The sequence below is a fragment of the Lycorma delicatula genome, chromosome 6, assembly GCF_047948215.1.
Source record: "Lycorma delicatula isolate Av1 chromosome 6, ASM4794821v1, whole genome shotgun sequence".
Taxonomy (NCBI): Eukaryota; Metazoa; Arthropoda; class Insecta; order Hemiptera; family Fulgoridae; genus Lycorma; species Lycorma delicatula.
The window spans coordinates 138250605-138264447 of NC_134460.1; the positions used below are offsets into that span (position 1 = coordinate 138250605).

Below are 13843 nucleotides of genomic sequence, written 5' to 3' on the forward strand. Positions count from 1 at the left end.
AAAAAAATGATCAATTATCTCGAAGGCTTGGTGATTATAAATTACTATAAAGTATAATAAATAACAGAAAAGTAAAGGGGAATCTATGGAAACAGAATAAAGAGATAAATACATGATCTTTGCATATGATGTGGTAGTATGGGGTGAAGAGATTGAAAAGGTACAAGAGGAACTGGATGAATGAAATCAGCAGCTTAAGTTAGTGGGTCTTGAAATCAGCGAAGATTAGAGTGAAGTGATGGTAATAGGATGAGACAGGAGGCTGGAAAGAGACATTTGACTAAATAGCAGTACTTTGAAAGTTACAGAAAAATTTACTTAATCTTATTTGGGAGCTGAAATAACAGGCAATGGTATATGAAGTGGAACATGAAATTGCAAAGAGATTGGAGGGAGAAAGCTGTTCCAGAGTGTAAAGCATTTAATCTGGGATAAGAAAATGCCAAGGAAGGCAAAGGTTTATAATGTACAAAGTGTATTATGTACCAATAGTAATGTATGCAGCGGAGAAATGGATGTTAAACAAGATAAACTGGAGTAGATTACAGATTGGCAAGATGAAATTCCTGAGAAGTATAGCAGGAAAGACTAGGATAGACAAAGTAAGGAATGAAGACATCAGAGAGGATATTGGAATGGGAAGTCTAAGAAAGAAGGTGGAGAAGGGCAAATTAAGATGGTTAGGATGTGTAAAAAGATTGGATACTGGTAGGATCTCAAGAAGAAGAGAGGTGCCAAGAAATACCAAGAGAAGAAAAGAAGAGGTAATGTGGGAAGAAGAGAAAGATGAGGGAAAAAGGCCTAGAGAATACCCGTGCAAAAGGAGGTTGGATGACATGAAGGACCACAGCAGAAGAAAGGCTTTTCATGGGAGGAAATTTGTAGAGAAAAAACTTGGAAGAACAGAGGGAAGTGGAGAAGCTTAGACCCACATCATTGTGGGTCTATGTGTTTAGACCCACAATGATGGAACAGGAGCAGCTTTATATATGTATGTGTATACATACACCTTCTTAGCATTATTATTGTTTATCCTTTTTTATTTTAAAGAAATCAACTCAAGATTCAGCAACAGCAACTTTGGTAAAATTAATGATTTTTTTTCAAAAAAGATTTAGTATAGTTTAATTGCCGTTAAAACAGGAACAACAATTTTTCTTAAAAATTGTAAATAAAGTATTTCTAATAAAAAGAGCAAAAATAAATAGATAAAATAGTTATTAAAAATAAAATAAAATAGAATACTAGTATTATCTTATAAATAAAACTGAAATCTGTATTTAAATCATAGAAACAAAATTTTAAAGTTAAAAAAATTCTGAACTTTGTAGATCAGAATAATGAAATGAGTTTTAAACATTAATAAAACAATATATATAGTACTATTTTTAGATAGATCTCAACTCTATAACACTACTAAGCAAGGAAGTGCAACAAAGTTCTGAAAAGATTTTATGGAAGCATATTTACAGAAAGCAAGTTGTATTAAAATATTACTTTTTAAAATTTAAAGAAATTTTGTAAACTGTAGACATATATTTTAGAAATTTGACACTTCCACCTTTAAAAAAAAGGAAACTGTGACTTAAGAATTACTTAATTAATATTCATTTATACATCCATTGAACAAGTGTGGTTCTGAAAAAGTTATTAAATTATGTTTGGTGAATTGTATTACTAATTATTGTATTATGTAATTATGTAATTGATTATTTTTCAATTTATACTTTCAGACTCTAACTGCATTATATAATATTATCTATTATTTATTTATATTAGAAATATATAAACTAAATTTATTATTTTCTTACTGTCAATTCCTTATCATATAACTACATCTAAAGTAACTTAGTATTATTATGTTATTCTACTATACACTCAGTAATTAATGTACTATACCATTAATTAAGCAGTTTAATTTGATTCTTCATGTTAGTACCTATATTACATTATTTTCTACTCACTTTCTGTATTATGGTTAGGTCAATAATATATTAATTATAAAATGTATGAAAGACTAGCAATTTTATTTTTTCAGTTTGTATAATTTTGTGAATTGTTCCTTACAGCACAGTTTACATTGTCTTAATAAATTATAACTGCGAAGTTAATGCACAATAATTTTAATATAGGCTTTAAATTTTTAAGTTATGACTTTCTTTGTCTAATGAATTTACTGACAAGGGATCAGATAGAAAAAATGAAACAAATTTTTACATTATTTTAATACTCTCAACCCATTCAAATTATTATTCTATTTATTTTTTTTTTTAGACATCGATCACTATGCAACCACTTAGAAAAGTTAACTTCTGACTAGTTTTAGTGTTTTAGTTTTAACTTTTAGCTTAGTTTTAGTTTAGCTCTTGAATAATCTTTCATTCTTTTACTGTGCTGCTTCCATCTTTCTTCTGACCATTTTAGGTTAGTGCATTCATTCTTCTCCTTCTGGATCACTTTGAATTCTTAGACTTTTTTCTAAGCATCCTTCTATCCTCTAAATCCATCACATTTATGTTTGCTATCCTTAGATCCTCTTTAACTTGCTTGAACCATTTAATGTTTGATTTGTCACCATTACATTTGTCAAAAATTCTCTTCATAAGCCTACTTGAATCCATTCTTGTCAGATGTTAGAAGAATGCCAGCCTTTGCTTACGTTTTGCTTCTGTGATTCCATCTAACTCCTGGTAAAGTTCTTCATTCTTCCTTAATTTCCAACCATTGTTAATTTTTCTGGACTCTAGAATTTTCCTTGGTATCCATCTTTCGGCAAGTTCCAGTTAGTCTGTTTAGAGGTAATTAGAGGCTATGAATTAGCACTGATAATATTACCAGATTACTGGATTATATTATATTATTGTTCTAGTTTAAATTTGAAAATGCAATTGGGGAGTGTATTAATTACGAACTGAAACTTGTCACCTTTTATCATACTCAGTAATGGAACTGATGAATGATTACTACCAGAGAAAACATGATTTGAGAACAAGTTCTTATAATAATTCCTAATTAAATTAAAAAATGTAATCTTTTTTAAATAAGAATTGAAATAATCCTGATAGCAAGAATTAGTAACCCATTGATACAATCACTCAGTCAATTAATCTTTAAGTCTGTTCTTTTGCAAAAAAACATTATAGGGTAGACCAAAGTCTTTCTAGTCACTAGTGCAAGATTCACAGCTACACATAAATTTGTGTGTCATTCTTTGATTCCTATGATTTTTCTAGTTTCTAGGATGATATTCCAGCTTGTAATCAGTACAGAATTTGCTACTACCACTCTAAATCAACTATATTTCATTTGCTGACACAGTATTTTCAACAGTATGTTGAGAGTTGTTCAGTCCTTAATAATTTTAAATATAATTTTTAATTATCTGACAATCCATACTAGTAATTCATTAAAAAAAATATATATATGTAGGTAGTATTGTCTATATCATTCAATACTGAATTGTGCATAAGAAAAGGTTATTTATCATGAAACAAACTAAATTTGTTGTACAAGATTTTTTACTGCTGCTGAAATGTTTTGGACACTTTCAGACACTTCCATCAGTTTTAAATTCATGAAATTATTGTTTATTATTTTTTAATTTAAAATAAAAATTCTTCATAGTGAAGAATATAGTATACTCTTTAGCATTAACTTCACACATCCAGACTGAAATAATTAGGTAAAACAAAAATATAAAATTGTATAACCTATCCGTAATACAGTCTCAAGAGTAACAACATAAAAATCCTTTATTTTCATACACTACATAATTTACATACTATTCATGGAACAATTATAAAATACAATAAATTATACTGCAGCAGTACTGTATGCAAGTTCATCTCCACAATCAGTCTGATAATAATTATTGTTAGATATATTGGCAAAAATTATTTACCATATATCTATAAGCATTAAAACAACATGTAAAATATACTAAAATAACTATAAATTCGTTGTTTAGCACATTTATGATACTAATAAAATTTTAAATATTTTAACAAATAAATATAAAATAAAAATTTTTATTAAACTTGTTATAATATAGCGTTAATATGATTAGAGAATGCACAATATTTATTGTCTATAAATTTGGTGTAAGATTATAATTATATAAGGCCTTTTTAAATTTAGTACTACAGTTATTTTAACTTTTTTCAAATTGATAATCATTAGGGCCTTATAAAAAGTAATAAAAAAAACCATAATAATAATAATAATAATCATAATTTGAGTAATTTAAAAAAAAAAATATTTTATTGAAAAAAAAAATATTTGAACAAAGTTACCTAGGCATTATTTTTGTGTATATGTGTAAGGCCTTTTTTATATGTGTATATTATATAAGGCCTTTTTAAATTTAGTACTACAGTTATTTTAACTTTTTTCAAATTGATAATCATTAGGGCCTTATAAAAAGTAATAAAAAAAACCATAATAATAATAATAATAATCATAATTTGAGTAATTTAAAAAAAAAAATATTTTATTGAAAAAAAAAATATTTGAACAAAGTTACCTAGGCATTATTTTTGTGTATATGTGTACTTTATAAAAAAAAATGTGTATTTAACTTAGCTTTATATGAATCATGCAGTTTTCATTACTGTGATGAATCTTTTTTTTACATTTCTATAATCTTTATTTTTACATTTCATTTAGATAAATTTTTTTTGTGCTTCTCTTTCTGCTTAAAATTTAAAAAAATTCTTTTCACAAGCATAACAATAATGATTGATGTAGAGAAACTAATTTAAAAATTTGATAAGACTTATAAAAAAATAAATTCTTTTCAAAAAAAAAAATATTTTTATAATAACAACTCTCAAATGAATAAATATACAAAAATCATTTAGATGTCATTCTAAAGTAACATTGCTACTAACAATCACAATATTTTAAATTAGTAAATAATAAGCTATTAATAAATATATATAATTTTTTTTTAGTTAAAACTGGACAGATGCAAATTTTATTTTATAAACAGAAATTAATTTCATATATATATCTGTTTTACATTATTCAGTTACAAAAATTGTATTAAATAATTAAAGAAATTTTATTAATATCAAAATAAATATCACAATAAACAAAATATATGGATGGTTGCAATTTAGGCCTATCAAATTATCAATTTTATTACAATATTATATCTAAACTTTTTAAATTTTAATCAAATTATTGACATTTCACTTTTAAATCTTTTCCCAGACTAAAAATGAACACTGCCATTTTGTTTACTTTTCAGCCTAACAACAATTATTAAGAGCTATATGTAACTATTGTTCTAAATATCATTTTAAAAATTATTTTACAAATATTAGATTTTATTAAAACTCAAAGATATTTTATAAATAATATTAATTATATAACATAACAGTTTCTTAATCTATTCATGCTGGTTTAATTATGAAAAATATATTAAGGAAAACAATCATAAATGTATTGTTAACTGTTAAATTATATGCAAGCAAACTATAAATAAAATAAATTTGTATTTTTAATAATTGTGAAACGTGTTTTACAAATTTGTTGAGAGGACTTGTTCTCTACAGATAAAACATATTTTAGAAGTAAAAAATATGTAAGAAGTTAAACTTTGGATGGAATCAGCCACATGGCTAGACTTCAAGTCAGTAATATCTATAAACTTTACTGAATATAGAGTGTCCAGTAAACAGCACATTATTCACATTGATGTATCATACATCAAATACTTCTGGAAGCAAGTTTCTACACGTTTTAAAATTTCTTTAAAATATTCATTATAAACATTAATAATAAAATTACCAAACAATCTCCTGATATCAAAACACTTAATTTTTTGTATGTTTGATATCTGAACTGCTTTCAGCATTTGAACCATCTGTCTTTATTTGTAATAGTGTAAAAGCGTAGGATTAATCTTTTAATATTTATACTTAAAATGCTTTTAAAATTAAGACTTACTTTTTAAAATTTATTTATTAAAAAAAAAACTCAAACTTTTATTATTGATGAATTTCTCAATTTGTAAATAGTAAGTTAAGTGATGTAAGTTAAGTTTAACTTATACCACAGCAATTTGTTTACAGTATAGGGTAACTTTTGCACTGAATGTAGTAGAGTTAAAAATCAACATTCAAAGTTAATTTATTTGTAATACAATATTAAATTTTTTAAATAATTAATTTCACACAAAATTTTGAAGTTTGGCCATGTTTCTATAAAATGAACATTTTGTAGCATTAAATGATTACTTTTTAATTATTATGATAATATTTCATAATATCATAATTATTAAATTAATGTACATGAAATTGCTAATTTCACGGATTTTAATCCATGATTTCATGATTGAATAATCAAACGTTCAATTAAAATTAACACATTTAATTATCTATCAACATGCATAGAAATTATATCTATTCCTCGCAGTATTTCAAGTGAGCACTCATTACTTGGTGCTCATCAAAATTATATTTATCCCCAATAAAGTGTGAACAAGTGTTATAGTTGCTATAACAGTAATGATTTTCTCTCTCTTTCTCTCAAATGTAAATAACTGATTTTTATGATTTAGATGGTATTTTTAATGTACCCTAGATAAAAAGTATAAAAGTTAAAAAATTAGAGTTTCTTGCTGATCAGGATAGAACCACCTCTCTCTATCTAACAATAAATGCATTGAATGACAATTCATTGAAGGTGGAGTCCTGGTTATCCTGTTTCCTGGCCAACAGAAAATCTAGCTTTTTATAGGTCTACATTAAATGCAGAATCTTTGCAGAAAGGATTTGAGATCTACATTACTTGGGAGAGAGAGAACTGTAACTGGTGTAGTAATTTTATAATACCTGATATAATCAATCATGTCTAGATGGAAATATAGTACCATTTATGTGTTTATGAGACAGCAAGAGCTCACATTGAAATATAATAATAAGGAAAGCAATAAATAGTAATTTATCCACATTTTGATATGAAATAAAATGTTTTATTATTTAGTCATGAAATCATAGACAAGTTTTTCAATTACATATGTTACCATTATCATGTCTGTTAAAGTATGACAATTCATTATATCTTCACATAAATTTAATCTATATGGTGGAAAATTATTAAAATTGGAAAGTGTATATTCAACAAAGTAAGTAAAGAAGCTTGCAGTTTTCTATGAAATAAGAAGTTTCATGCTTCAATATTGAACCTTGTGCATATTTTTAATATTAAAAAAAACATATATTTACTAATATCAAATCAAATTTATTATCATTATCATTGCAGAACCATAAAATTTTGTAAACAAGCTGTCCTAAATATTTTTTAATTTACTTCTGTATATTTTATATTTATCTTAAATCTGAAATGTACTGCTTTATTAGAAACCAGAACTAATTTTTACTGAGAAGTAGGTGATTATTCTATTTCAAAATGTTGTTACATCTTCTTACATTTAATGTGCTGTTTATGACTCTTCTCTGCCAATTCTGCTTTTTTATTACATCAATCTTTTTTAAAATAAATTAATGTAAGGAATATATCCAACTTACAAATTAAAATAAATTATAGCATGGCAACTAAACTGAATACTTCCCTGACTTTATATTCAATATTAATAATAAAACCTAAGTTAGTAAATGTATTATTATTATTTACAATGTTAAATTTTTACTATAATTAATACTGATTGTGGAGAAAGACTTCATACAACTTGAAGGGAATGTGGTAATTTGATTTTATTCATAAAGCCAACTAGGTTAGATCATCATCATCGTCATCTTCATTTCCACGAGTGGGACAACAGAGACCTTCTGAACCATCTGCTCTTATACAAAAAAGAAGCGTTTCAGCTACTGTTACTTCATGTTCAACTATACCATGAAATTCTTTCAGATCTTGTGCTGGAAACCATGCTTTCTCATTATCTTCAATTATAACTATACCAAATGCCCTGTAAACATAAAACGACAAATAACTGAATGCAATAAATTTAATGCAAACAGAAAAAATTGATAGAACATAAAAACTGATGATTATTTTGTAAATTTAAGTATAGACCTCTGTAAAATTTCCCTGAAATTTAAAATTTAAAATCTTTAATTGGTTTAGTCATAATGGCCTATAGAACTTAATACCTACTGACGATTTAACAGCTGTACTCTATAATCCTTAATTAAAAGTGTTTTTGATTATTTAAATTATGAGTTTATAATCCTTTAATAAAGAGAAGTTGCTAATTAGATCTGCTAATATCAGAAGTACTTCTTATATAATAGTATATAAACTATATGAGTGCGCATGCGCACACGCACACACACACACACACACACACACACACACATTTTTTTAAAACATAATTTTTATACCTGCAAATAGCAACTATTGGTATCCATAGAACTGCTGCAAGAACAAGGAAGGCAATAAGAAAAAGAGCCCAAACTGGCCATTCTTTTGTTTCTGTTTCACCTTTACTAGCTACCCAAGCTGGATAACCACTTCCGTCTACAAGTATTTCAAATACGCTAGCGACAAGTATCAACATCATAGCCAATGGTGATAGATATTTCCAACAGATTAACCAATAAAGACCTGGCCTATTACCAGTCATCATTTCTATATCATCTGCAAATCTATAAAAAGAAGACATAAGTTTTGGTTTCCTTGTTGTGAACATAATACAATTATAACAAGGCAAGCTGATTTAAAGTTAAGGTTTTTAATCAATAATATTATATCTTATTGACAGAAGAAAATAAAAAATGATAAACAAGGTATACAATGAAAATAATATTTATCTTTGAAGTAATAAACATTGTAAAAATAAATCTCTTTTGAACTTATTGTCATGCTATATAAATGTTTATAAATGATTTTTATAATAATTCTTGTTATGCAGCTTAAAATTCTGATATTTAATATGGATATTCTTTTGGCTATTTTACTTCCAGTTATGAACTATTTCTTTCTAATATGAGATCTATTTTATCAGTCTTTAAATTTTTTAAATATTCTACTTTGTAAATAAAATCAATAGACAATGTATGATTTATTATATGTGAATGAATTCTGGAGAAATATGTTGTAAGAATTACAACTATTGTTTCATTACTTCTACAGTATTAACATGAATATCCCACTATACATATTTATGTAAAGACTATTGCCCTGTTTAAAAAAAATACATATAATTAAACAATGACCAAAATTATATTGTAAAGTGCATGACTACTGTTGTAAAATAATTTTACAACAGTTGATGTAAGAAGCTAGTGAACAGTTACCTCATTTTGGCTGGACACTATATAGAAAAGTAGAAAAAAGTTGTGATCTTAGGTTGCATTTATAATATTGTTTTAAAAAAACTTTATTTATAAAGCATTCTGGAAAGGCCTTTTTAATTTCATTTGTGATGCAATTTCAAAAAACGGGATGTACTCAAAAGTAAACAAATTTAAAAATTCTTGATTTTATTTGTGTATAATTCATATCAGTTTTTTATAAATTATAAATGATATGATTTCTTAAACTGATAAACAAACATCTCACATATTTCTAATTTATTTTCTTAAAAACAGACCACTTAATAAATCAAACATTTTTTTAACTTCTGAGATTAATATTTCATACAAACATTTATCAGATTTTGTTACAATAAGTTATATCTTACAACTAATATGACTCAATCTTGTTTTAATTTAATTTTAACTTGCTTCTTTTCGCAAAGGATGTATAATTTTTAGAAGCGATTACCAAAGTCGTTAAATGTACACATTATCAAGCCCAATGGAAACTGGACCCTGCATAGCTTACTTCAGTGATCAATTGGAACTAGTTTATTTAATGTGTATTTAATCGTTGGTATTATATCCTTACTTCACATCCTTTTATTTTAAAAATGTTACTCCTTGAGTTGTTTCAGGTGTTGCAAAAATACTAAGTTGCAAGAAGTTCACTTAGTGTTTATCCTTCAAGTGATCCAGAAGCAATTTAAATTATTATTTATTCAACTGGTTATTCACAAGAAGACTAGTTTCTTTTGAACAATTTAATTTTAATATTATTCTTATTTACAAATATTAAATTGAATTCAATAAGCAAATTATGAATTTTTTAAAAATTACAAAAATTTTACCTTAATACAAAATTAAATTAATAACTGTAGTTACACAAAATTTATATGAAGTTATTTAAAATAATACTACTTGATTTCAATAATGTTCATGAAAATAAATTTTATACAATATTCCTAAATTACAAATATAAAGAAGAAAAAACAATATAGAAAGAAAATATAAAGTGATGCAGAAAAATAGCGTGAATAACAGAATAAACTACTCCATAGAAATGCTTTGCAACATGAAATACAATAAAAAACAACTACAGTAAATCTAAAATAGAAATTACATATGGAATGTAAAGAGAAGATTCAGAATGTAAGAGAAGAGAAGATTATAAAATTAGAATATTATTACATTACAGATCATTTTTAATTGAAAAAGTTAAAAATAATTTTAATACCTTTTAAGGCCATAGACATATGCAACTGCAATACATTCAAAAAGTGCAATTATTAGTAGAGGAAAATTTCCACTAAAGTTGTCAAATAATACGAACACATAATTTCCTGCACCATGTGCAAAACTCATGGAGATAATACAACATATGAGGCACAAAACACCTGTAAACAAAAAATTAAAACCATTCTTTAAAAATTTTTTAGACACCAAACAGAAAATGATTATGTTACAAGAAATAGAACAGTTGTTTGTTGAAATCTATAGAAAAATTGATGTTTGATTAACTCCCCCCTTTCCTTCCCCAGTTATAACTAAGTTAGATAGTTTTAGATTTGTAATTAAATTTAAGATCAATTTTTAAACTCACCTTATTCTCAATATTGAATACAATAATCTGGGAGTTTGGAGCATGAGTCATCATGGTATTCTCAAAATTAGAGCCTCCTGAACACTGACAATGAAATTATGAAAAATGAAAATTTGCAAGTTTATCTGACCTCAAAGGTAATCTTTTCAAGTTTTAGGAGTTGAATAGTTTTACTGGATATATTGTACACTTTGAAATTTGCACTTATCATCATTTGTTATTCTTGTTTAAGTAGGGAATTGCCTGTACCTGTGGGCTTATCCTTGGACTTTATGTCTCCTAGACTTCCTATCTAATGATCAATAAAAGGATTGAACCTGTAGTTGAGATACATACCTTTCTATAAAATGAATCCAAATAAAAATTTTTCATCCAAAAGGAATCTGAATCTATCATTGTATAATCTCATTCTTGGTTTAAACCAATCATTTGTAATATACAGCATTAATATTCTTTTATTTTCCAAGATCATTTTCTGAGATGTTATAGTAGGTGTTTTACAAACATTAGATTGTAAAAAGGAAGATTTTCCTGTGTTGCTTAGATTCTAAAATACTTTCTTAATACTTTTTTTATTGATTTTTTATCCAGTGCTATCATTATTATCCAGGATCATATTTCTTTACAAACAAATAATTGAATACAGTCGATCTTGGATATTAAATGAATGATCTGCTCACCATTAATAAGTTGACTAGATAATTATTGTATTTATATTAAATAAATATACAATAATTCACTTACAGAATAAATTGCCAATAATGAGTGTATGATACAGGATCATCATAAATAAATAAAGATTTTTATCCAGATTGGTATATAAGCAGTGTTGCAGAATATAAATTAATTACAAAAAAAAGTAAAGTGTAATAGTGTATATGTATTTACTTATACATTGGCTGTTACTTTAAATTTATTATTAAAAAATTTATACATTTTCTGATTTTTTTTGTTATATAATTATTTTTACAATCTATCCCAGTTATTAAGTGTAATTTTATAAAGTATGTAATTTATTGATACATCTAATGGTACTTTATAGTCATTTATACAGATAATAGCTAAATGTAGCTTGATTATAAGTGAAATACACAATTTTTATGGCTTATAAAAGTTAAACTTTTACATATAGAGAGTTAAAAATATGAATAAGAAAATATTATACCTGTTAGTATTTCTTTCCGTAAATTTGGGAATAATTTCATATCAACAATTGAAGTAACAACACCTTCTAATGTGCCAAACTGTGAATCAATACCGAGTGTGAAAAGCATGAGAAAAAAAAGGACGGACCAAAACTGTGCTCCAGGAAATTGATTGATTGCTTCAGTAAAAATAATAAAGGCAAGTCCAGTACCAGCTGCTGACTATAAACAGAACAAAAAATAAAGAATTATTTTACCATTATTCATGAAAAACATGTTGATCTCCGTGATAGAGTGGTAGCGTCTTGGCCTTTCCTCCAGATGTCCCGGTTTCGAATCCTGGTCAGGCATGGCATTTTTCATACGCTACGAAATTCCACTTTCATATCCCACGCACAAGCTTCAAGCTTATGTGGCGATATTATCAAGAAAAAAAAGTGTTATTTACCTACTTATAGATAAGTAAACTCTTTTTCTTATTTACAGTAACTTGTTCTTAGTATTTTTTTCATATGAATAAATTTTTATGCTAGATTAAAAGCAAAATAAATTAATATATTTCATTTAGGGTAAAAAGGTTGTGTTGCATGCTGTTGATGATACAAATCTATACTGGTTTAATGATAAACATGTATTTGAATGTGTACACACATGCATGTATTTGTAATGTGAATATACTGTAAAAAATAATAAAATAAAAAGTTAAACAATTACAGACAGATCTTATCCAAGTACTTAACAAAATATTTTAAAATATTTATAAATAGACCAATGAATTAGCCTAAACATTTTAATATATTTTTACGATTGTATATTTGAAGAAATAACCCTTAAGGTTGTGGGCTATATGAGGCATTAGGGTCACTTCCAAACTGGCATAATCATTCTCCAGAATAACAAGCATCCCATTTCAAATTTACTAGGAAAATGAGAAGTGAAGTGATTTCCTGTTACTTTCTTCACTGAGCCAAGTGAATTACGGTATACTAGTATGAATATACTATATACTTGTATATTGAGTGCAGCAGATCTCAGCTTTATGAGCAGCATCTTCTTTCTGTTCATAGCAAGGAGTGAATGTATCATTACTCTTGAAGAAAGCAGTTCTAACACCTCTTGTACTGCAGGATAAGGCTATGTAAGGCTATGATAAGGCTTTATAAGGCTATGCTGTACATAAAAAGTACAGCATAGCCTTATAAAGACTGAGACAAATTGTGTAAAGCATTTAATACCCCTTCTGGGTGGAAACAATTCACTGCATAGATTGCTGCTACTAGTAGGGAAAGTAAGTTTTATATACTAATTCTAATAAATCAATGAACATAAAGTAAAAACATAATGAAAAATATCTACACATTTCAATGAATAATACATCAAAATTATTGTTTAATCAATCTGAAATCTCATTAGCTCACCAAATAAAATTTTTGAATATGTATTTTGATGAATGAATGCATGACATGGAAAAAACATTTTACCAAACTTTTTAACTTAAAAATCTTATATTTGGTATGTGTAGTCAGTAACAGTAATTGAGACGTAGATTGTTTATGCTTAAATTCTGCTAAACCTTGGTAAAACTGGAGGGGGTTCAAGTTTGTTTTTTAATTTGATGAATAACTTTAAAGATACTTGATAAAGTGATAATCCTGCATATAGGTTTATTTGAAGATTCTGTTTCATATTTCTTCAGTTGGCTTTAAATTCCTGTTGGGTAATAACCAATAATAGAATAACTTACTGGTTATGTTACATTATATATACATACACAAAACTACTTGTACATATATATACTAGTTGATGTATAGTACTATAGTACTATTGAT

General features: G+C 26.2%; 2 protein-coding genes across 2 annotated transcripts in view; one reads left to right on the forward strand and one right to left on the reverse strand.

Annotated features, from left to right (window-relative positions):
• The first annotated feature begins 494 nt into the window (after positions 1 to 494).
• On the forward strand, positions 495 to 926 carry LOC142326938 (uncharacterized). Its single transcript, XM_075369668.1, has one exon. It carries the CDS (start codon positions 495 to 497, stop codon positions 924 to 926), a length of 432 nt encoding a protein of 143 aa, XP_075225783.1.
• Positions 927 to 7737: 6811 nt separating this feature from the next.
• The window catches only part of LOC142326995 (sodium- and chloride-dependent transporter XTRP3), a 40554-nt gene continuing 34448 nt past the window's right edge, over positions 7738 to 13843 (reverse strand). Inside the window, exons 9-12 of the mRNA XM_075369739.1 lie at positions 12035 to 12236; positions 10504 to 10663; positions 8352 to 8615; positions 7738 to 7936 (exon numbers count right to left, since the gene is read on the reverse strand). Of these exons, the coding sequence (XP_075225854.1) occupies positions 7738 to 7936; positions 8352 to 8615; positions 10504 to 10663; positions 12035 to 12236 (825 nt within the window). The remainder of the gene's footprint in view (positions 7937 to 8351; positions 8616 to 10503; positions 10664 to 12034; positions 12237 to 13843) is intronic.